This window comes from Mercenaria mercenaria, chromosome 7, assembly GCF_021730395.1.
Source record: "Mercenaria mercenaria strain notata chromosome 7, MADL_Memer_1, whole genome shotgun sequence".
NCBI classification, from domain to species: domain Eukaryota; kingdom Metazoa; phylum Mollusca; class Bivalvia; order Venerida; family Veneridae; genus Mercenaria; species Mercenaria mercenaria.
The window spans coordinates 83470956-83495005 of record NC_069367.1 but is presented as its reverse complement, the minus strand read 5'-3'; the positions used below and the strand labels follow the sequence as shown (position 1 = coordinate 83495005).

General features: G+C 35.4%; 1 protein-coding gene across 2 annotated transcripts in view; it reads right to left on the bottom strand.

Moving 5' to 3' along the window:
- Positions 1 to 24050, bottom strand: part of LOC123553762 (collagen alpha-2(IV) chain-like) — a 72203-nt gene that overhangs the window by 47070 nt on the left and 1083 nt on the right. For both annotated transcript variants that reach the window (XM_045343382.2, XM_045343383.2), the window contains exons 2-14: positions 21624 to 21680; positions 21214 to 21348; positions 20563 to 20607; positions 19692 to 19754; positions 19202 to 19282; positions 13290 to 13367; positions 12857 to 13000; positions 12434 to 12601; positions 9312 to 9374; positions 8670 to 8822; positions 8160 to 8253; positions 6815 to 6937; positions 4092 to 4478 (exon numbers count right to left, since the gene is read on the bottom strand). In XM_045343382.2, coding sequence (XP_045199317.1) covers positions 4092 to 4478; positions 6815 to 6937; positions 8160 to 8253; positions 8670 to 8822; positions 9312 to 9374; positions 12434 to 12601; positions 12857 to 13000; positions 13290 to 13367; positions 19202 to 19282; positions 19692 to 19754; positions 20563 to 20607; positions 21214 to 21348; positions 21624 to 21680 — 1591 coding nt within the window. The remainder of the gene's footprint in view (positions 1 to 4091; positions 4479 to 6814; positions 6938 to 8159; positions 8254 to 8669; positions 8823 to 9311; positions 9375 to 12433; positions 12602 to 12856; positions 13001 to 13289; positions 13368 to 19201; positions 19283 to 19691; positions 19755 to 20562; positions 20608 to 21213; positions 21349 to 21623; positions 21681 to 24050) is intronic.

The following is a 24050-nucleotide window of genomic DNA, read 5'->3' as shown; positions in this document are numbered from 1 at the left end:
ATCACAAACAAAAAATCCACTATTTTGGCTATTTCAAGGGCCATAACTCTGTATAAACACTAAGATTCTCAAGAAGAATGCCAAGTGTGCAAGGTCACATTATGATTAAGACTCAAGGAAGGTTTCATGAATTTACATTAAATTCTTTTTGAGTGAGGCACATAATTAGGTCAAAATGTGAATTTTTTTACTATTTCAAGGGCCATAACTTTAAAAATAGGAAGCGGACCCAGGTAAAAAACAGGAGGTGCACAAGTTCATATCATGATAAAGACTGGTGCAAGGTTTCATCAATTTATATCAAATACTTTTTGAGCTAGGTGTGTCAAAAGGTGAAAATGTGCATTTTTGACTATTTCAGGGACCATAGCTCTAGAAATAGGGGGTGGACCCAGATTAAAATAGGAGGTGCTCAAGTTCATATCACGATTAAGACTCATGCAAGGTTTCATGAATCTATATCAAATATTTTTTGAGCTAGGCGTGTCACAAGGTGAAAATGTGCATTTTTGACTATTTCAGGGGCCATAACTCTAAAAATAGGGGGCAGAGCCAGACGAAAAATAAGAGGCGCAAAAGTTCATAACTCATGCAACGTTTCATCAATTTAAACAAAATACTTTTTGAGCTAGGCGTGTCACAAGGTGAAAATGTGCATTTTTGACTATTTCAGGGACCGTAACTCTAGAAATAGGGGGCGGACCCAGGTTAAAAATAGAAGGTGCGCAAGTTCATATCATGATTAAGACTCATGCAAGGTTTCATCAATTTATATCAAATACTTTTTGAACTAGGCGTGTCACAAGGTGAAAATGTGCATTTTTGACTATTTCAGGGGCCATAACTCTAAAAATAGGGGGTGGACCCAGATTAAAATAGGAGGTGCTCAAGTTCATATCACGATTAAGACTCATGCAAGGTTTCATCGAATCTATGTCAAATATTTTTGAGCTAGGCGTGTCACAAGTGGACAAGATGCATGACTACAGGGCAAATCTAAATAGGGCCACCAGACGAAATGGGGCGCAAATCAAACTCATGCACACCATTCTTTACAAAACTTTCTAGGCGTGTCACAAGGTGAAAATGTGCATTTTTGACTATTTCAGGGACCGTAACTCTAGAAATAGGGGGCGAAACCCAGGTTAAAAATAGAAGGTGCGCAAGTTCATATCATGATTAAGACTCATGCAAGGTTTCATCAATTTATATCAAATACTTTTTGAACTAGGCGTGTCACAAGGTGAAAATGTGCATTTTTGACTATTTCAGGGGCCATAACTCTAAAAATAGGGGGCGGAGCCAGACGAAAAATAGAAGGTGCGCAAGTTCATATCACGATAAAGACTCATGCAAGGTTTCATCAATATATGTCAAATACTTTTTGAGCTAGGCGCGTCACGAACTTCGGACAGGCGGACGGATGCATGGACAAGAGCAAATCTATATGCCCCCACCACTCATGGGGGGGCACAACAAGTCAGCACACCCACTTCTGTTGATACAACTTTCAACCAGCCTAACAGATATGGGACATCTGTGGCTGACTTGTTACAGACTTGCCTCCTGCTGATGTGGGTTTGGAACCTTGCTTGGAATGTAGCATTCTTCATGGGAGAAAACTACCCACCTGGCTTAGGGAAGGTCAGTGGTGCTCCCAAAGTGCCCACTCATGCCTAAAATAGTGCCTGGATTAGCACCTGGGGACCTAAATTGTGTCATGTGACAGTAAATAAACTGGAAATGTGTCACGGATGCCCCCGCAACATGAGAAAGGTCACAGGCATAAGTTATTTATAATAACAACTAAGGGAAGTTAACCTTAAAACAAGAGGGCCATGATGGACCTATATCGCTCATCTGTTATCATTGCACTTGAGGACAAGAAGGTCCTCAGAAAAAATATCTAAGTCCAAAGGACAGGAACAACAAAGAGAAAGAATTTAACCAAAAAGAAAAAAAATCTTACAAGGTATAGATATGTTAAAATACACCTAAAAATTGGAGGTACCTTCCATGTTGTTCCACAGAAAACTGGTCTCGTGTTTTCCCTACGGCCAATAATAAAAAAGTTACTAAAATAAGCTATTTATAGTAATGTAAAAGGGGAAGTAATTAAAAAAAAAATATTTTAAGTAGACAAAAGAAGGATCTGCCAAATAAATCTGTTGACATAAATGAAATTTCAGATCAGTATCTTCATTAGTTATGGAGAGATATAACAATTTTAACTTGAAATAAAGTGAGGTAATTTGACATAAAATCATTCCATAGTTATCTACCCTGATTGTCTCAGTCCAACTAATAACAATAATGAAATTTCAAATAAGTCCTGTAAGTACTTACTGATATAAATCCATTTTGATTACAATCAGGGGAGGTAATCAGATATAAAATAACTCTGGAACATCTGATTGGATCAGATTTGTCATGGAATCCAAGATTTATTGTTGTTTTTTGTATCAAATAAAACCATAAATGAAGTTTCTATATGGCTGCAAAAGCCAAAATAGCCAATTTTGGACCTTTAATGGGCCATTACTCAGGAACCCAAGATGGAATCTGGCCAGTTGAAGAAAGGGAGAAAAGCTGCTATTGTGCAGACAAGGTCAAAATAGCTAATTCTGGCCCTTTCAGGGGCCATCGCTCTGGAACCCATAATGGAATCTCGCCAGTTCAAGAAAGGAACCGAGATCTTATGGTGATACAAGTTGTGTGCAAGTTTACTTAAAATCAAATCATAAATGAAGCTGCTATTGTGCAGACAAGGTCAAAATAGCTCATTCTGGCCCTTTCAGGGGCCATAACCCTGGAACCCATAATGGAATCTGGCCAGTTCAAGAAAGGAACCAAGATCTAATGGTGATACAAGTTGTGTGCCAGTTTGGTAAAATTCAAATCATAAATAAAGCTGCTATTGTGCAGACAAGGTCAAAATATCTAATTTTGGCCCTTTCAGGGGCCATAACTCTGGAACCCATTACGGGATCTGGCCGATTCAAGAAAGGAACCAAGATCTTATGGTGACACAAGTTGTGTGCAAGTTTGATTAAAATCAAATCATAAATGAAGCTGCTATTGTGCAGACAAGGTCAAAATAGCTCATTCTGGCCCTTTCAGGGGCCATAACTCTAGAACCCATAACGGAATCTGGCCAGTTCAAGAAAGGAACCAAGATCTTATGGTGATACAAGTTGTGTGCCAGTTTGGTAAAATTCAAATCATAAATAAAGCTGCTATTGTGCAGACAAGGTCAAAATAGCTAATTTTGGCCCTTTCAGGGGCCATAATCCATAATGGGATCTGGCCAGTTCAAGAAAGGAACCGTGATCTTACGGTGATACAAGCTGTGTGCAAGTTTGGTTAAAATAAAATCATAAATGAAACCACTATCGTGCAGACAAGAAATTGCTGACGGACGGACGGATGCACGGACTGACGACGGACGAAGGGTGATCACAAAAGCTCACCTTGTCACTATGTGACAGGTGAGCTAAAAAGAAAAAATCCTTAGTCCACACAAAAAGCCTTATTTAAGATAGGTTAAAATACTTCTCAAAATTGGATGTAACATGCATGTTGTACTACAGAAAAGAGGTCTTGTTTTTTCCCTACAACCAGTAATAATAAAGTTACAATATAAGCTATTTATAGTAACAACAAAAAGAAGTAATTCAAACCTAGGGACCTGGTTCTTGGGCATGACATTCTGTCTCATGAGGGTATACAACTGAGGCAACTTACATAAAAATCCCTCCATGCATGAAGAAGAAATGCTCAAGACAAAGTCATTCTTGTATGTGACCTTTGGCCTCTTAAGTGTGACCTTGACCTTAAACCTAGGGACCTGGTTTTGCCCATGACATATCATCTATCCATGCTTATTATTTGTGTCAAATTATTTTGAAATTGGACCATGCATGTAAAAGTTATGGACCGGACATGAACATCTCCCTTTCCCAAACACACAAATGGACAAACACACGCACAGACAGGGGTAACACTTTATGCCCCTCCCCCCATTTTATGATAGGGGCATAAAAACACAAGAAACCAAAATCCCCTCAATAGAAGAAGACCTTCATTTTTACCTGGGTATCCTGGATTTCCTGGTTCCCCTTTCAGCCCTGGAATTCCATTCGGACAGAATGGGCAATCGTCACCACGGCGACCAGGCCTTCCTGGCACTCCTGGTTCCCCATCACGTCCATCATCTCCAGGAGATCCACGATCTCCAGGGAATCCTGGCACACCGCGTGGTCCAGTAACATCAATACCTCTTCCAGGAATACCAGGAGCACCAGTAAGTCCAGCATCACCAGGGTATCCGGGCAGACCTGGTCTTCCATCACGTCCTGGGAGACCTGGAAATCCTTCTGGTCCAAACACAGTCTCTCCTGGCTCTCCAGGTTCACCAACAGATCCATCATATCCAGGTTCACCATCCCTACCAGGTAAACCATCAACTCCAGGCATACCTTAAATACACAAATCTTAATAACACTTGTACCCTTTCTTGACTGCTCTGCATGTCTTGATAATTTAGAAGTCATTGTATAATGATACTTATCCAAGTAACACTGAAAAAAAGCTTGGATTAGGACAGACAGAAATGTCAATTTTGTAATTATTCTGTTAATTGACAAAACTGGTGGAGCTACAGACAACATATCTATCCACCTTTATAACAATTAAATTTAGTAACAAAAGAGTTGTCACATGAAATAATTCCAGAAACAGCAGGCTATCATTTTTAATGATTGAACTATTTAAGGTTAAAAAAAACAAGAGGATCATGATGGTCCTGAATTGCTCACCTCTTCCCACATGACCCAGTTTTGAGTATGACGTCGTTTTTTTCTATTATTTGACATAGTGACCTAGTTTTGAGCTCATGTGACCCAGTTTTGAACTTGACCTAGATATTATTTTCAAAGATCATTAAAAATATGGTCTTGGATCTATTTTACATTGTGGAAGGATGACCCTGTTGACATTACTAGCTTATCATCAAGTGATAACATTCTACACTAATTTTTACTGAGAATCTAAGTGAACAATTACAGGTCTATGAAATAGCAAGGTATTTTCTATTTTTATAGCTACTGGCCTAGTTTTTGACCGCATATGACCCAGTTTCGAAACTGACCTAGATATCATCAAGGTGAACATTCAGATCAATTTTCATGAAGATCCATTGAAAAATATGGCCTCTAGAGAGGTCAAAAGATTTTAATAATTTTAGACCTACTGACCTAGTTTTTTGACCGCAGTTGACTCAGTTTCAAACTTGACCTAGATATCATCAAGATGAACATTCAGACCAACTTTCATACAGATCCCATGAAAAGTATGGCCTCTAGAGAGGTCACAAGGTTTTTTATTATTTGACCTACTGGCCTAGTTTTTTAGGGCATGTGACCCAGATTCAAACTTGACCTAGATATCATCAAGGTGATCATTCTGACCAATTTTTATGGAGATCCATTCACAAGTATGGCCTCTAGAGAGGTCACAAGGTTTTTCTATTTTTAGACCTACTGACCTACTTTTTGAAGGCACGTGACCCAGTTTCGAACTTGACCTAGATATCATCAAGATGAACATTCAGACCAATTTTCATACAGATCCAATGAAAAATATGGCCTTTGGAGAGGTCACAAGGTTTTTCTATTATTTGACCTACTGACCTAGTTTTTGATGGCACGTGACCCATTTCGAACTTGACCTAGATATCATCAAGTGAACTTCTGACAATTATTTCATACAGATCCATGAAAATATGGCCTCTAGAGAGGTCACAAGGTTTTTTTATTATTAGACCTACTGACCTAGTTTTTGAGGCATGTGACCCATTTCGAACTTGACCTAGATATCATCAAGGTGAACTTCTGACCAATTTCATGAAGATCATGAAAAATGTGCCTCTAGAGAGGTCACAAGGTTTTTCTATTTTTAGACCTACTGACCTAGTTTTGACAGCACGTGACCCAGTTTTGAACTTGACCTAGATATCATCAAGATGAACATTCAGACCAACTTTCATACAGATCCCATGAAAAATATGGCCTTTGGAGAGGTCATAAGGTTTTTCTATATTTGACTACTGACCTAGTTTTGATGGCACGTGACCCAGTTCCGAACTTGACCTAGATCATCTCAAGGTGGAAACGTTTGACCAATTTTTATGAAGATCTTGTGAAATATATGGCTCTAGAGAGGTCACAAAGGTTTTTTTTATTTTTAAACCACTGACCTAGTTTTTGAAGGCTCATGACCCAGTTTTGAACTTGACCTAGATATCATCAAGATGAACATTCTGACCAACTTTCATAAAGATCCCATGAAAAATGTGACCTCTAGAATGGTCACAAGGTTTTTCTATTTTTAGACCTACTGACCTAGTTTTTGACAGCACGTGACCCAGTTTCGAACTTGACCTAGATATCATCAAGATGAACATTCTGACCAACTTTCATAAAGATCCCATGAAAAATGTGACCTCTAGAGTGGTCACAAGCAAAAGTTTACGGACGGACAGACGCACGGACGACGGACACTGCACGATCACAAAAGCTCACCTTGTCACTTTGTGACAGGTGAGCTAAAAATGTTTTATCAAATTTTTCAATGTGAACTTTCTTTAATAAGATATGCAGACCCATTACTGTCATAATCATTTCTTACTTAGAAATTGGACAACAGTTCTGTGATTTGTTCAAAACAACATGTTATACATTCATTGACACTATGAACTTTTGTTGTAAATCCTCACAAGAATAAGTTCCACAGTCAGATTAAAACTATATCTTACCATTGTCTCCTCTGATTCCCTTGACGGAATAACCACGATCTCCTGGTTCTCCAGGTAATCCATCTAAACCTGGTGGACCAACCGGACCACCAAAGCCTGGAGGTCCAGGTTCTCCTGGATAACCTGTATGATACAAATAAGACAGTTCATATTTATACTTGCAAGGTTCTGTGTGCAAAAACAGTGATTTATGTTACACCAGTAGCTCAAAGGAAGAAAAGCATGTCCTGTCATTTATATCTGTAAGTTTGTTTAATCACCTTTTCAACTTTATCATTTACCGAAAACAGTGTTAAAGCTTATAGCCAAGAGTTCGAGTGAAAATTTCCAAAATGTTCGTCTTCACAAATTTTTGCATAAATTATTTATATGGCATTGAAAAATGGTAATGTGAGTAAAAATAAGCATTGAATATTTGCAAAAGGAAGCAAAAATGTTGATTATTTCCATTAATTTAAAAGCACTGCAATGATTTACTCCCTTCTGCAAGATATTTCTGGTTATTTACTAGAGTATCTTGCAAAAATCATGTGTCAATAAGTCTGTATCACCGGCTTTTTCACAGAACCAACATTTCATAGATTTCTGAGAGAGATAAAAAAATAAAATAGTCTGTACTGCATGTAATAAATTGGATTCTGTACAATGGCACTAGATCGTTGTACCATCTTAGACCTAAAATTTTTGAAACAAAATAACAAATAAAAAAAAAAAAAAAACTAAAAAAAACAAATAATAAAGTAATATAGAAAATAAAAAAAACAAAATGTAATACACTGCAAAGTACTAATTTTCAATAGGAATCAGGCCTATAATTACGTAGTCAGCGCTCTACAGAGTGCTCTAAGTTCAAAGAAAAAAGAAGATTTTCTGAAGTTCCCATCAAATATATATAGGGAAAAGTAAAGCAGTCCCTCTAGCAGCAATGTGTTTGATAAATCAGAATAACTTGAATAATCTTGATAGTGGGTCACCCAAGGAACATTTGCCTTAAATCATTTGAAAACAGGACCAGCAATTTCCAACAGACATACTTTTTAAAGTTCCCACTACATACATATAGTGGAAAGGTGACCTTGCTGATGCGCTAATAAAGTTAAGTTCAGTTACATTCTCTTTCTATAGATTCATCATGTTATACAGACTTTGTCTGAGGATTATCATACATTCTTTTTCTCTTTATACTCTGCTTTAACCAGCAACCTTTATCAATACTGCTCCTTTCTTACACACTAAATTTAACAATTCTGCATGCTTCTAAAATCAGATCAGGACTGTAAGTTTTTGAAAGACATTAAATTTTTCTGCAGTAAATTATAACAAGTCAAATTTGATTCTGACTTACCTTGTAATCCATTGTAACCTTTAGGTCCAGGTAAACCTTCAACTCCTCGAAGCCCCTTCAACCCCCTGCCACCTCCCTCCTCTCCTTTAATACCCTATCAAGATAAACAGACTTTTAAGCAATACATCACAGGAACAAATAAATGCACATAACTAATATACAAAATAAAAGTGAAAACTTTGTGATCTCTAAGGTATGGACTTTTCGTCTTTTACTTTCTTGTTTTTGTTAAGTTTTACTGATGGACGGACAGATGGACGGACAGACTGATCGATGGATGGGACCAGACTGGAATCAGTGGTTGTTTGGTGATCATTTAATGCAATATTTTTGCAAATTTGTCACTAAAAAGTAATCTCAATTTAATTACAGTTGCAGATCTCCCTCTCTATTAATTCTTTAAAAATTTGATTTTTGAACAATCAGGAAAACAGTTGGAAAAACTGATCTGTTCTCTTAGAACAGCAAGATTAAGCTGTGCCTTTCAAAACTGAAAAAAATCTTACTTACAATTTCACCAACATCACCCGGTAATCCTTGATAACCTCTGTCTCCCTGAGGTCCTTTTAGTCCTGGAAGTCCCGGAATACCTGGGCGTCCACCTTCTCCTTCCATACCCTTCAGACCATAGGGACCTGGAGGACCATCCTTCCCACGTTTGCCCTGAACAGTTGGCAATTTATACATATTTAAAACATAAACATTAAAATTTGCATTGATTATTTGTATGTGTTATCCTAAAGAAAGCATTAGCCAAAATGCTGATACATACAACTTGTTTGGGGCCATTAAAATTTACGCTCATAAAGTTAACCTTTTGAAAAAAAAAAAAAAAGAATTTTAAAAAGGAGTCCAGTTACAACAAGGAACCAGGTTGTTGTCTTTAAAACTTGTTCAGACTGTACAAAAAGTGAAGAAAGGCTAATTTACACTAAATATAAATACAGTAACCTTTTTTAACATCATTTACTGGGTCTGAGGTTAAACTAAGAGTTTGGAGACCAGTTTGAAAATACAAGCATCTGATTGGTTATTTCTGACCACAAATTTAACACCGACCAATGGCAAGCTTCCAACCCGAGCAATACACAAATATAAATAAGACAACTCATATCCTGTCTAGACAACAGCCCACAAAATATAATAACATACCAGTCTTCCTGGGGAGCCCTGTTCACCTTTCGGGCCCTTTGTTCCTGGTTCACCTGGTCGGCCCTGAAATATATGAATAAATATCACCTTTAGCAAAAATTATTATTATAACAGGAAAAATACATTGATACTTATTTTTAAATTTTGACTTTAGCCCAGCAAACAAGTATTGAATATAGACTTGTCGCATAGCACCAACTAGGGACCAGGGATTTACCAGTATATTTATAGGCTATTAAATTTGTATTGAGAAATACACATATGTTCCACAGCCGAAATACTGAGGATCTTCAGGGGAACACTATTATTTCGCAAAAGAACAAGTACATATTTCTCAATGCAAATCTAATAATCTCTTTATCTTCATATACATATGAAATTGAAAATATCATTTTTAAAGAACTTTTAAAAGGGACAACATGTTCAAACTGACATCAAAATGATGTTACACTCACAATATGAAATTTGAATGACAATATGGAAAAATAGATTCAGGTTGCACTGAAACAAAGTTTGTAAACCAGTATGTAATAAGAGAAATTATGTAATTAATACATAAAATTTCAGACAAGAGGGCCATAATGGCCCCAATTGCTCAAATGACCTTGACTGTCTGACCTTGAATATGTGTATGACACATTGAATGGCAACAAATGTGTTAAATAAATAAAACAAGATGCCCAAGGGCAACATGTCGCCCTCGCCAACTGTCAAAATCACTGGGAGTGCAAAAACAATCTAAGTCCACACAAAAATCCTTACCAGTAGAGATAGGTCATAAAACTCAAAATTGGATGTAAAAGTGGTCTTGATCTTTCCAGTAATAAAAAGGTTACAATATAAGCTATTTATAGTAACAACAAAGGGAAGTAATTCTAGGTTCTTGCGCATGACACTCCGTCTAATGATGATGAACAACTGTGCCAAGTTACATCAAAATCCCTCTATGCATGAAAAAGAAATGCTCTGGACAAAGTCGTTCTTGTATCTATCTGACCTTTGACCTCTACGCATGACCTTGACCTTAGAACCTGGTCTCATAATGGTGAACATTCATGCCAAGTAACATCAAAATCCCACCATGCATCAAGAAGAAATGCTCCGAACAAACTCATTCTTCAATTTGTCCTTTGACCTCCAACTGTGACCTTGGCCTTTGAGATAGGAACAATGGGGTTTACGTATGACGCTCCTTCTCATTGAGGTTAACATTCATGCCAAATATGAACAAGATTGCTCGATGCATGTCAAAGTTATAGTCCGGACAAAATCGGACGGATGCACAACATACACCGAACTGCCAAAAGTGGCGACTAAGTCCGGCTCACCGCAAGCAGGCTCGACAAAAAAAGTGGGTCAAGTGTCCCCAATGAACAATTTTGATAGAGAGTCTTACGAGGATGCATCAAGTTTAATGAAGATCCACCATAAAGTTCAAGGAAAAAAGTGATATAAGAGATATTTCTATTTTCATCTCTTATCCCTATCTGAACCACCAGAAAGTACCATATAGTGATACATCAGACCAATTTGAATGTAGATACATAAAGCTGTTTATGAAAAGAAATCCTTTAAATGTGTTTCTAATTTTAGTTCTAGTAGAACCTTAAAGGGGCCAAGTGCACCATTTGAACAAATTATAGAAAGGGCCTTATAATGATGCTACAGAACACTTATGATGAAGATCTATCTGGAGTCGTTTAAAGGTATTTCTATTTTGAGATCCAGTTGCCTTAGTGCCTCTATTTGAACAAACTTGGGAGAAAACCTTAAGATTATGTTAAAGTACAAGCTTGATATCAACGTAAATATTTGTTCTTGCTTCACAATAAGTATATTTATCTTGCCTCCTACAAGTTTCTTGCATTTCTATTGGTCAATAGACGTCACATGGAGACAGGATATATTCCATATCCTGCTAGTATATTTCAGATATGAATTTTGATTAAAACAAAATGGCTGCCACACTACTGGCTTAACTGAATCAAGCCAGATTATTTGTTAGCTCCAGTGATAGTATCGTTTCCGAGAGTAAATTTAGTGATTTCTTGCCGATTTCATTCTACTTAAGTTGAGGCTCATGAAGTTTGACAAAAGTTAGCCGTAAAAGCGGAATAACTCTTTATGGAATAAATGGACGTTGAAATCTTGTTTTGGAAGTTAAATATATGGATTTCCTCAACAACGTATATCCCGTATCCAGTCACCAACAAGCAGTGTAACTAATAATACTTAACTTGTAATAAATATGACCTTTGCTCTCATTTGAACAGCCACAGCAAGAAGCAATTTGAAATCAACTGTAATGGCAAAGGCACCGGAGTCCTTTAAAACTATTGCACCGGAATACTGCAAACATACTCTTGATACTACATGTATTTCCAAGTGTTTTTTTCTTAGCTTGCGTACATACAGTACTCATGTTGTGCACTGTCTATTTTTCCATTTAATTTTCTTTGGTTTTTAAAGGCTGAATCTGATACCTGTTTTCAGTACATAATGATCTTGGCAATCTGTTTTCAATACTTAGCGTTACCTTGTACTTTATTGCATTAAATGCATAATTTATCAATGTACAAGAAATTCAGAAATTCCATGAAGTCTTAATAAATCATACCATTTTACCCTTGTTCAAAGTGGATTCCATGATTCCAGTTTGTTTCGGGCAGTGACGCTGCTATGACCTGTGCTCTGAGGTACTAGTCACTCCTGTGACTTGCGCTTTGAGTACTGGGCACAGAAAAAAGTTCTACAAGGTATCCTTTACAGACTGACACCATGATCAAAAGTTTCATCACAAGTCATTTAAAGTTTTTTTCTATTTTTAGCTAAAGTAGCCAGCAGAACCATTTAATCCATATTGAGACAGGACCTTGCAAGGATGCTACAGAACAAGTTTGGTGTAATTTTGCCAAATAGATTCAGAGGAGAAGACATTATGTAAACTGTGGATGCCTTGCCATCAACTTGTATTAATAGCTCATCCTAAACCTTCAGTTCAGAAGAGTTAAAGATGCTAGTAAGCAGTGTTATATATATATAATACATATATAATAGTACAATGAAACTATTGGCAATCTGGTCACAATTAAAACACAGCCTGTAGTGACTTAAGTTCTTACATCATTTCCTGGTAGTCCTGGTAACCCTCTTGGTCCTTCCTCTCCTGGTGCCCCTTTCATTCCATCTCGTCCTTTAAATCCCTTAAGGAATACCCTATCCTTGGGATTACCTTCAAATCCAGCTGGTTCCCCAGGATCTCCTCGCTCGCCTATATCTCCAAGATCTCCCTTAAATATGTCAAAATGAAATTTCTATGAATTGTCCAGCAAACATGGAAGTGGGAATTACTTTTTTAGCAAAATTTCATTACAGAAATAGTTGCTAGGAGACTGAAATTGTCTGAAATTACTTTAGTCTGTATACAAAGACTTAACAATGAGTCTGTCTAAAACTTGACTGCTAAACTTGCCTGAGTCATACAACAGAATGTACAATGAATTTGTCTTAAATGATAGAAATCTTGGATATGTAAGAGAACATACAGGTGATCCTTTTGGTGATAATTCTTGAGTATCTCCCGGTGGCCCCATGGCTCCATCCAGTCCATCAGAACCCCTCTCTCCAGGGGGTCCACGAGGTCCAGTTTGGCCTTGTGTCCCAGGTCTTCCAGGAAATCCTTGCAAACCCTGAAAAATAAGTTTAAATTACATTTATATAGAAAATGATCTTTACTACTGGATAATACTGTCAAAATTAAGGTTACTCTGAAAGAAAAGAAGTTTCTTGCTTCATCTCAAAAACAAATTTCACACTGAACATGAACTGAACACAGTATCTTTCAGTATAATTTTGTATACAATTATTTCTAGAAGATTCCATGCACAAAATTAATTTGTACTCCTCAAAAGCAGAATTAGACCTTATTGCTTGATTTTTCTCTGGATTTCTTGATGAATGCACAATTTTGATACTTACAGGAAATCCATCAAGTCCGGCCTCTCCTGGCTCTCCTTTCTGAGAGACACCAAATATTCCTGCATCTCCGATATCTCCCTGTAATACAGCAAAAATATCTACATTTCATATAACGGTGATATGGTCATCTCAAAACCATGTAACATTTTTATCTTGTTGACTACTCTTTACGTAACTTTTTTCGGTAACAAGCATTCAAACCACAAATCTATCATATCAAGTGTGATGGAGATATATACAAAGTGTGATGGGGTATATATTAAGTGTGATGTATGGAGGTATATACAAAGTGTGATGGAGGTATATACAAAGTGTGGTGGATATATATATATATATATATATATATATATATATATATATATATATATATATATATATATATATACATACTTACACACACACAATGTGTGATGGAGGTATATATACAAAGTGGGATGTGGGTATATATAACAAGAGGACCATGATGGTCCTGAATCGCTCACCTCTTCCCACATGACCCAGTTTTGAGAATGACTTCGTTTTTTCTATTATTTGACCAATTTTCATGAAGATCCATTGAAAAATATGGTCTCTAGAGGTCACACTATTATTTGACCTAGTTTTTGAAGGTACGTGACCCTGTTTTGAACTTTACCTAGATATCATCAAGGTGAACATTCTCTCTAATTTTCATGAAGATCTCATGAAAAATATGGCCTCTAGAGAGGTCACAAGGTTTTTCTATTTTTATACCTACTGGCCTAGTTTTTGAACGCATGTAACCCAGTTTCGAAACTGACCTAGATATCATCAAGGTGAACATTCAGATCAATTTTCATGAAGATCCATTGAAAAATATGGCCTCTAGAGAGGTCAAAAGGTTTTTTCTAATTTTAGACCTACTGACCTAGTTTTTGACTGCAGTTGACCCAGTTTCAAACTTGACCTAGATATCAAGATGAACATTCAGACCAACTTTCATACAGATCCCATGAAAAGTATGGCCTCTAGAGAGGTCACAAGGTTTTTTATTATTTGACCTACTGACCTAGCTTTTTATGGCACGTGACCAAGTTTCAAACTTGACCTAGATATCATAAAGGTGAACATTCTGACCAATTTTCATGAAGATCCATTCAAGGGTATGGCCTCTAGAGAGGTCACAAGGTTTTCCTATTTCAAGACCTACTGACCTAATTTTTGAGCGCAGTTGACCCAGTTTCAAACTTGACCTATATATCATCAAGATGAACATTCAGACCAACTTTCATACAGATCACATGAAAAATATGGCCTCTAGAGAGGTCACAAGGTTTTTTCATTATTTGACCTACCGACCTACTTTTTGATGGCACGTGAACCGCTTTCAAACATGACCTAGATATCATCAAGATGAACATTCTGACCAATTTTTATGGAGATCCATTCACAAGTATGGCCTCTAGAGAGGTCACAAGGTTTTTCTATTTTTAGACCTACTGACCTAGTATTGGACCGCATATGACCCTGTTTCGAACTTGACCTAGATATCATCAAGGTGAACATTCTGACCAATTTTCATGAAGATCCCACGAAAAATATGGCCTCTAGAGAGGTCACAAGGTGTTCCTATTTTTAGACCTACTGACCTAGTTTTTGACCACACGTGACCCAGTTTCGAACTTGACCTAGATATCATCAAGATGAACATTCAGACCAACTTTCATACAGATCCCAAGAAAAATATGGCCTTTAGAGAGGTCACAAGGTTTTTCTATTATTTGACCTACTGACCTAGTTTTTGAAGGCACATCCCCAGTTTCGAACTTTACCTAGATATCATCAAGGTGAACATTCTGACCAATTTTCATTAAGATCTTGTGAAATATATGGCCTCTAGAGAGGTCACAAGGTTTTTCTATTTTTAGACCTACTGACCTAGTTTTTGATGACACGTGACCCAGTTTTGAACTTGATCTAGATATCATCAAGTTGAACATTCTGACAAATTTTCATGAAGATCTTGTGAAATATATGGCCTCTAGAGATGTCACAAGGTTTTTCTATTTTTACACCTACTGACCTAATTTTTAATGGCACGTGAGTGACCCAGTTTCGAACTTGACCTAGATATCATCAAGATGAACATTCTGATTAACTTCCATAAAGATCCCACAAAAAATGTGACCTCTAGAGTGGTCACAAGCAAAAGTTTACGGACGCACGGACGGACGACGGACACCGCGCGATCACAAAAGCTCATCTTGTCACTTTGTGACAGGTGAGCTAAAAAGTGTGATTAGGGTATATATACAAAGTGTGATGTATGTATTGTATACAAAGTGTGATGGATATATATATATATATATATATATATATATATACAAAGTGTGATGGATGTATATATACAAAGTGAGATGGACATATATATATAAAGTGTGAGGGAGGTATATACAAAGAATTATGGATGTATATATACAAAGTGTGATGAAGGTATTGTATATACAAAGTGTGGTGCATGTGTATATACAAAGTGTGACAGAGGTATATACAAAGTTTGATGGATGTGTATATACAAAGTGTGATGGATGTATATACAAAGTGTGATGGAAGTATATACACAAAGTGTGATGTATGTATATATACAAAGTGCGATGTATGTATATATACAAAGTGTGAGTGTGTGTGTGTGTATGTGTGTGTTCGGGTTTAACATCTTTTTCAACAATTTTTCAGTCATATAAAAGGGAGGTATATACAAAGTGTGATGGAGGTATATATACAAAGTGTGATGGAGGTATATATACAAAGTGTGATTGATGGATGTATATATATAAAGTGTGAGGGAGATATATACAAAGTGTGATGGAGGTATATATACAAAGTGTGATGGAGGTATATATACAAAGTGCGATGTATGTATATATACAAAGTGCGATGTATGTATATATACAAAGTGTGATGGAGGTATATATACAAAGTGTGATGGAGGTATATACAAAGTGTGATGGATGTATATATACAAAGTGTGATGGTGGTGTATATACAAAGTGTGATGGAGGTATATATACAAAGTGTGAGGGAAGTATATACAAAATGTGATGGAGGTATATATACAAAGTGTGATGGAGGTATATATACAAAGTGCGATGTATGTATATATACAAAGTGTGAGGGACGTATATACAAAGTGTGATGGAGGTATATATACAAAGTGTGATGGATGTATATATACAAAGTGTGATGGAGGTATATACAAAGTTTGAATGACTACTGTATAAATGAATATATTTGTGTCACAAAACGTGACTGAAACACAAAAAGTAGACATTTTGCATGTGGTAACGTTCACAAATACTTTTTATAGATGTGAAAAATAAAATTTTGCAGACAAAAATAAATAGAATATTATAACATATATTAATAAATGATATGTTGGGATGATACATGTTCATCAGTTATTTTTTTGTAGTAAAATATAATATTCATTAGAACCAACTGTTGAAATGTTTTTTCTACTTTACTAAGTGTAAGAAAATTATTTATATTTCAATATTTGTATTTCATGGTAACATTTTGCATAAACTTAAAAGTATTTGTTCTCAAGTGCAAAATTTTCAGTTATTTTGGCCACCAAAAAAACACACACAGTTATTTCCATAAATGATATGCCTTTACACTTATCAAATTCAACATGAGATATGTTTGCAGATGATACCGCTTTATCATCTTATGGAAATACTATCATCTCAGTTAGTAACAACCTTCAATCTGATCTTGATTCTGTACAAAACTGGTGTGAAAGAAATTCTATGATTACAAATGCTGAAAAAACTAAAGCAATGTTCATTTCACCTTTGAACCACACATATAATACTATCAAAGACTCAAATGACACAAATATTTCTCTCAAAGATAAAACTATACAATTTTCAACCACAGAAAAACTCCTGGGAATTCATATTTATACTCTAAACTAGAAAATGCATGTTCAAAATTAATGACACTGAATAAATGCAACTCCTTATCATATTTGCTTATGAGAATTAAACAATTTCTAAATCTCCATACTAGAAAATTCTTCCTCATCCAGATTACTGTTGCACTATTTGGGGAAACTGTAACACTGAGCTTTTGAATGACATTTACAAATTCCTAAAACGTACAGTGCGTATTATTTTAGATAAAGCCATTGACACACCAACAGATGATTTATTTATTCAACTTAACTGGATGAAATTTCAAGATAGAGTTTATTATAAACAAGAGCACCGCCTTACGGGTGCTGACGCTCATCTGATTTTTTTTGTATAATAGAAATATTGCCCTACCCATGATTTTCTAAGTCTAAAAAGGACCATCATTCTTGCAAAAAGCAGGATAGAGTTATGTTTCTTGATGTACAGTGTCCACATATGATTGTGAAAAACTGTTGCAAGTTTTAAAGCAATAGCTTTGATAGTTTATGAGAAAAGTTGCCTTAAACATAATACTCAACCAAGAAAATGATTTTCTAAGTCCAAAAGGGGCAATAATTATTGCAAAAAGCAGGATGGAGTTATGTTGCTTGCTGTACAGGGTCAGCTTATGATGGTGAACAAGTGTTGCAAGTTTCAAAGCAATAGCTTTGATAGTTTAAGAGAAAAAGTTGACCTAAACATAAAACTTAACCAAGAAATCTGATATTTTCTAAGTCCAAAAGGGGCCATAAATCTTGCAAAAAGCAGGATGGAGTTATGTTTCTTGCTGTACAGGGTCAGCTTATGATGGTGAACAAGTGTTGCAAGTTTTAAAGCAATAGCTTTGATAGTTTAGGATAAAAGCTGACCTAAACATAAAACTTAACCAAGAAAACTGATTTTCTAAGTCCAAAAGGGGCAATAATTCTTGCAAAAAGCAAGATGGACTTATGTTTCTTGATGTACAGGGTCTACTTATGATGGTGAACAAGTATTCCAAGTTTCAAAGCAATAGCTTTGATAGTTTAGGAGAAAAGTTGACCTAAACATAAAACTTAACCAAGAAATCTGATATTTTCTAAGTACAAAAGGGGCCATAAATCTTGCAAAAAGCAAGATGGAGTTATGTTTCTTGCTACACAGGGTCAGCTTATGATGGTGAACAAGTATTCCAAGTTTCAAAGCAATAGCTTTGATAGTTTAGGAGAAAAGCTGACCTAAACATAAAACTTAACCAGGCAACGCCGACGCAGACGCCGACGCCGACAACCGCTCAAGTGATGACAATAACTCATCATTTTTTTTTCAAAAAATCAGATGAGCTAAAAAGCCATTTTAGTATACAAATCTCTTAACAACCTTCTCCCTAGTTACATGAAGCAACTATTTACATAATTATACTGAAAACAGGTCATTGAGATTATATGATCAAAGACTACTTTTAGTTCCAAAACCTCCACTTGAATTCTGCAGAAAATCATTGGCATTACTCTGGTGCAAAATTATGGAACTCACTTCCTTATAATATAAGAACATCAACAAACCTGAACACATTTAAAGGCAATTCTCTAAAATGGTGGTTCTCTAGTGGGCAACAACACATATCGACCACATTAGAGTTATGATATTATTTGATATCAGAAGTACTTATTTAAAAATGTAAATAATTAAATGACTGTATATTGTTTGTTTCATTACTTTTGCATGTATTACCTTACATAAAACCATGTTGTTTATTCTATTACTTTCCTTATGTAAATTCAATGTAATCTTCTTAAATATATTTGATTTACGTTTTGCTATTTTGCATTGTAATTCCCTCCATGTCTTTGATTTACGTTTTGCTATTTTGCATTGTAATTCCCTCCATGTCTTTGATTTACTTTTGTTGATTTGTGTTACTGTATATATGTACATTTGAGGCTCACAGGGAAGACTGGGTGTACCAAACTGTGTTGCCTCATTAAATAAAGATTTTATTATTATTATTATTACCTTAGGACCCGGCCTTCCATCACGACCTCTGGGACCTGGTCGCCCTGGTAACCCATTAACTCCTGGTAATCCTGCGTATCCCTAAAACATAATTTAATGTTCACAATTAACTATATGATACATGCACAGTTTGTCAGTTTCATATTCCAGACAGTGAAATCCTTTAATGCTCTTGGCCTTTATAAAACTTTCATTGTTGTCACAATGGTAACATGAACTGATGGATTTCAAATTTCAAAGAAGGAATAAAATGAGGCGTTAATTACATTATATTTCTTGTTCTTATGAGAACTTTATGCAAGTTTTAAAGTAGTAAGTTTGCAAAAACTGTCAAAAATGAACTCTATAAAGTTTCAAAAAAAGTGAAATTACATCCAAATAAAAATCCAAACTTAATTCTGCTAGAAAAGACTGTTAATGACTAAATATGTGCCTAGTACACTGACTGCAAATAAGAATAAAGTGAAATCTTTGGAACCCCTAGCCGTACCTTTGTTCCATTACAGCCATCATAACCCCTCTCTCCTACAGGCCCCTCAATTCCTTCCAGACCCTGAAATAACCATGGTAAAACAGAATGTAGAAATATGTTTCATCACATGTTATGATATGATGGGAGTGAAATTAAGCCATTACATAACTTTGGTATTACACTTGTGTAATAACATTTTGATACTGATGTTGTTTCAAGTAATACAACACATTGGTCAAGTTGACTTGGTCTGTAATATGTGAAGAAAGAGATAATTTCAACATTTCTGCAGGAAAAGCCAACATTTGATTAAAAGAATATTACATTTTTGCCTTTCTACATTGAATTCATAAAACTTGTTCGAACAAAAATGATAAAATTACCCAAAGATCCTTGTGTTTCAATATTTTATTCAAGTTAATTAATAAGTTCAATATGAAAAAGATACTCATTATCCTCTATAAATTTAATAGCCTCACACTCTGAGAACTCCGCGTTTTTTAATAGTTACAGTGATAAGATATATTATATAATTTAACATAGGATATCAAACAGCTTTACTCACTAATTTCAAATGAAAATCTAATATCGCAGTCTGAAAGCTGGTCTATTATGGCAACTATGACAGTGAGCACCTCGTTTTACTACTCAAATGTTCAACACTGTTACACCTTAGCCAGGAATAGAGAAGATAATGAAGCACTGGACCAATCACATTAAATGCAATAATCATACTAGATAATAGGTGAGAGAACAACAGTTTTATGTGCTTAGACCACCTTACCTCTCAACCCTTTAAAAAGTTATTCATTGCTAGTCATAACTAACACTAGATGTACAGTAAATAATTGGTATTATATGAAATGTTTCATTCATTTTGAATACTTACGGGTGTTCCAGGTACGCCAGTGAAGCCAGGTAAACCTGTATCTCCCTGTAACAATTAAAATCATCAATTATTATATAGTTATTCTATTCTTTTTTTTTAGTTATTCTATTTTACTTATAATATTATCACCAGTATAGATTGTTGATTATTTAAGTTTATTCATTTTCAGACTTAAATGAGTTCCAGTACTAAAGCCAACTTCAACTGGGATTAGAAGTGTTAACAGTGTTGACTGACAATTAATTAGCATTATAATTAAAAAGTGCACCTGCTGACATGGACACAGTGTCACAAGCACAGTCAGACCAATGTTGGTTTGATTTAGATCTTAAGCTCTGCAAAAAGCAGCACAAGACTGTGTAACTTGTATCTGCAGACTACATTGGCTGACTCATTACACAGGTTGATTGCCAAACTGCTCAACAGCTGTAGCCATAATTAAAAAATAAACAGAATCACAAAATTATGACAATACAAATTTTTTTTTTAAAATCCTCCATGTTCGTAGAGATGGGACTGCTTCAATTAATGTCATATAGATAACCATAAATTGTAACTCCTTATTACAACGTCAGCTTATATGATTAATACTACATTTCAATGAAAATCTGCATAACAGAATTTCGGTCTGTGACTATTTTATAAACTTACTCTAATTCCTTTTGGTCCTTCGGCTCCTATCTCACCCTGGTCACCACGTAGACCTCGTTTTCCCATTGGCCCTTCAGGACCAGGGAAGCCTGGAAAACCCTGAGATCCTCTCAAACCTGGAAGTCCTACAGCTCCCTAAAATGAAAACTTTTGTTTAATGTTGCTTTGGTTCATGATTTAATGTTGTCACTCACATCAAACAGCTATGCATGCACATTCTTTTAAACAACTCTTATTTGTAACTATAAGGCTGCATGTGAATATGAAATTGAAAAATGAAAATAGTGCTATTTACATCAAACCTTTAAAGTAATATCTGACTTTTCACTATTGACTTCATTTTAAAAATAAACCAAACTTATAATGGATATTATGTTTAATTCGACAATAATGCATGAAGCTATACTTACTGGATAGCCCTTCAGGCCCTTGCAGATGCATACTGATGATGCGCAACCTTTACAAGCCTGAAAATAAAGTACATGTACTAAACTAAATATAACATGAGTGTTTATCTGATAGAACTGATCACACCAAAACAATATTTCAGCTTATTATTTCTGAAACTTGTCTATTTATTAACTGTTCAGTTTATATAAAGTGTCTATTAAAGAAAATCATATTCATCAAGAGCATAAATCATCAAGGAAGACAAGTTGAAGATATCCTATGTGCATCAAGGGAGATAATTCTCAATACTGTATCATGGGAGGTAAATCAAAGATATTCCATGTTTTATATATAGATCATGGAACATAATTTCAGCATAAGCGATACGATTTTCAACAAGTTAAATGCATCTGGTGAGATAATTTCAACAATAATTCATAGCATCAAGGAAATACCTTCTCAAAAGTCCAATTTTTGGAAGATGATTTTCAAAAAAAAAATTTCCATCAATAGAGTAAATTTTAAACTATACAAATGTTACCACAGCATGTCCCAAGCTGTTGAGAAAAACTTTCCTGCCTGTTTTTGAGGTTACAGTATTTCTGCTTCATTCCAGCAGTTAATCTAACCAGTGTTTCTAGTCCAGTACACATGCACTTTAATACATGTCTAACATAGAGATGAAAAACTTCAGACATACTTGTCTCCTTTCAAATTTTTTGGAGAACATTCAATCTGTAAGGTAAGCAAGACACAAAAAAATATTGATGAAAATCCCTTACAGGGGCTAAGAGATGTGCTTCTATAAAATGTTTTGTTTTTCCTTCTTTTAGCTATTTCTCAGACAAAAAGGCATCTGTCTGGGTGTGACCTAGTTCAATTAGCTGTTCATGTCACAGACAAATAAGAACATTTTTAACAGGTAACACATTAGTCTATAAAACAGGTCAATTCTGAGCACAAAAGGAATATGATTATACAATGCCTGTAATGAATACAAATAAGCAATGTGAGCCCAAATGTTCACTTCAACTAGAGACTGAATTTGCTATGTTTCAAATAAGTGCTACTAATGCTCTACTAAAGCTACCTGAAAAAAAAACTTACTATATAGTTCATGTCAAAAAGCAGAGCATTGAAATTTCATCAGAATTTTGATATAATACAAAAATGTTTATAATACGCTTGTAAAATCTAACTTAATGTTCATGCAATTACATGTAATTAACAGATTCTTATGGAAACATCTTTCTTTGTGGGTGAAATTTTTATAGGTTATTAGCTTTGTATCAGGAAATATGCACAAGTTCCTCAGTGGAAATATTGCGCGACTTTAGGAGCGCAATTTTCTTCTGCTGAAGAACGAGTGCATATTTCCCCATGCAAAGATAATAACCTTTTTATTACATACGCATCTACATGTAAATATCATATATATGTTCAATTGCCTGAATAGGATTGACAATACTGAACTAAATAGAAAAAAATAGTGCAACAACACACACTGAATTACGTAACGCACCCCATATGAAATTCAGGCGTCAGTATATGGAAAAATATTGACGTTTCCGGTACCATTGTAACTTAATGGGAAATAGAAACGAGTATGTAATAATATACATTATGACCTCTCATGACTATACAAAATGATTTATTTGTTGTATTGGGTATAAATCCTGATTGTAGCAGAAAAATCATTATAAATAACTTTACACATCTTCTGCAAATAAAAGACACAGGCTAATAGTAACGAGGTTTTAATTAGCACGACTTTTTGCAGAAGGGAGATAATTCTTAAGGCATATAAAAGGGAGACAACAATATCAAAGCAGAAGGTGAAAATGGAAGCTAAGTTTACTATTATTAGTATATTTAAATACATTTTCAAAAGTAATAAGAAAAATTAATTAAACAGTACACATAATAAATTACATTAACTGAGCCAAGTTTTTAAACTAGAGTGGTGGAACCTATGCTCGCGGTATTCCTATGCTCGCGGTATTTCGATGAATACGCTCTCTGCAGAAGCACAGATAAAAATATTTCATCATGCTATGTTCAACACCGACCAGTGGTGAAATGCCTTTACAACAAACGTAGCGATAGCCGCGCGTGCCGCTCACGTGACGTATACAGCAGCCGATACATTTTACGCAATCTGTATCCGTCGCACAAATCTCAGACAAATATGTCAAAATAACCCAACTAAAGTTAGTTTTTTTAAAAATCATGCATTACAGTCAGATGTAAGATACATTTAAGAGCAAGATGTGATGAATGTGACGCCTGGCTACACTACGAGTGCCTGTCGAACCATGAAAAGATCGATGTTGATCTTAGTATTTTGACAAAGTCCAAATGGCTTTTTCTGAGATGTAGGGAAGAGTAATTTTCCTACACACCAAAGAAGTGTCGGAAACATTAGTGAGTTATTCACGGTCGTTGTT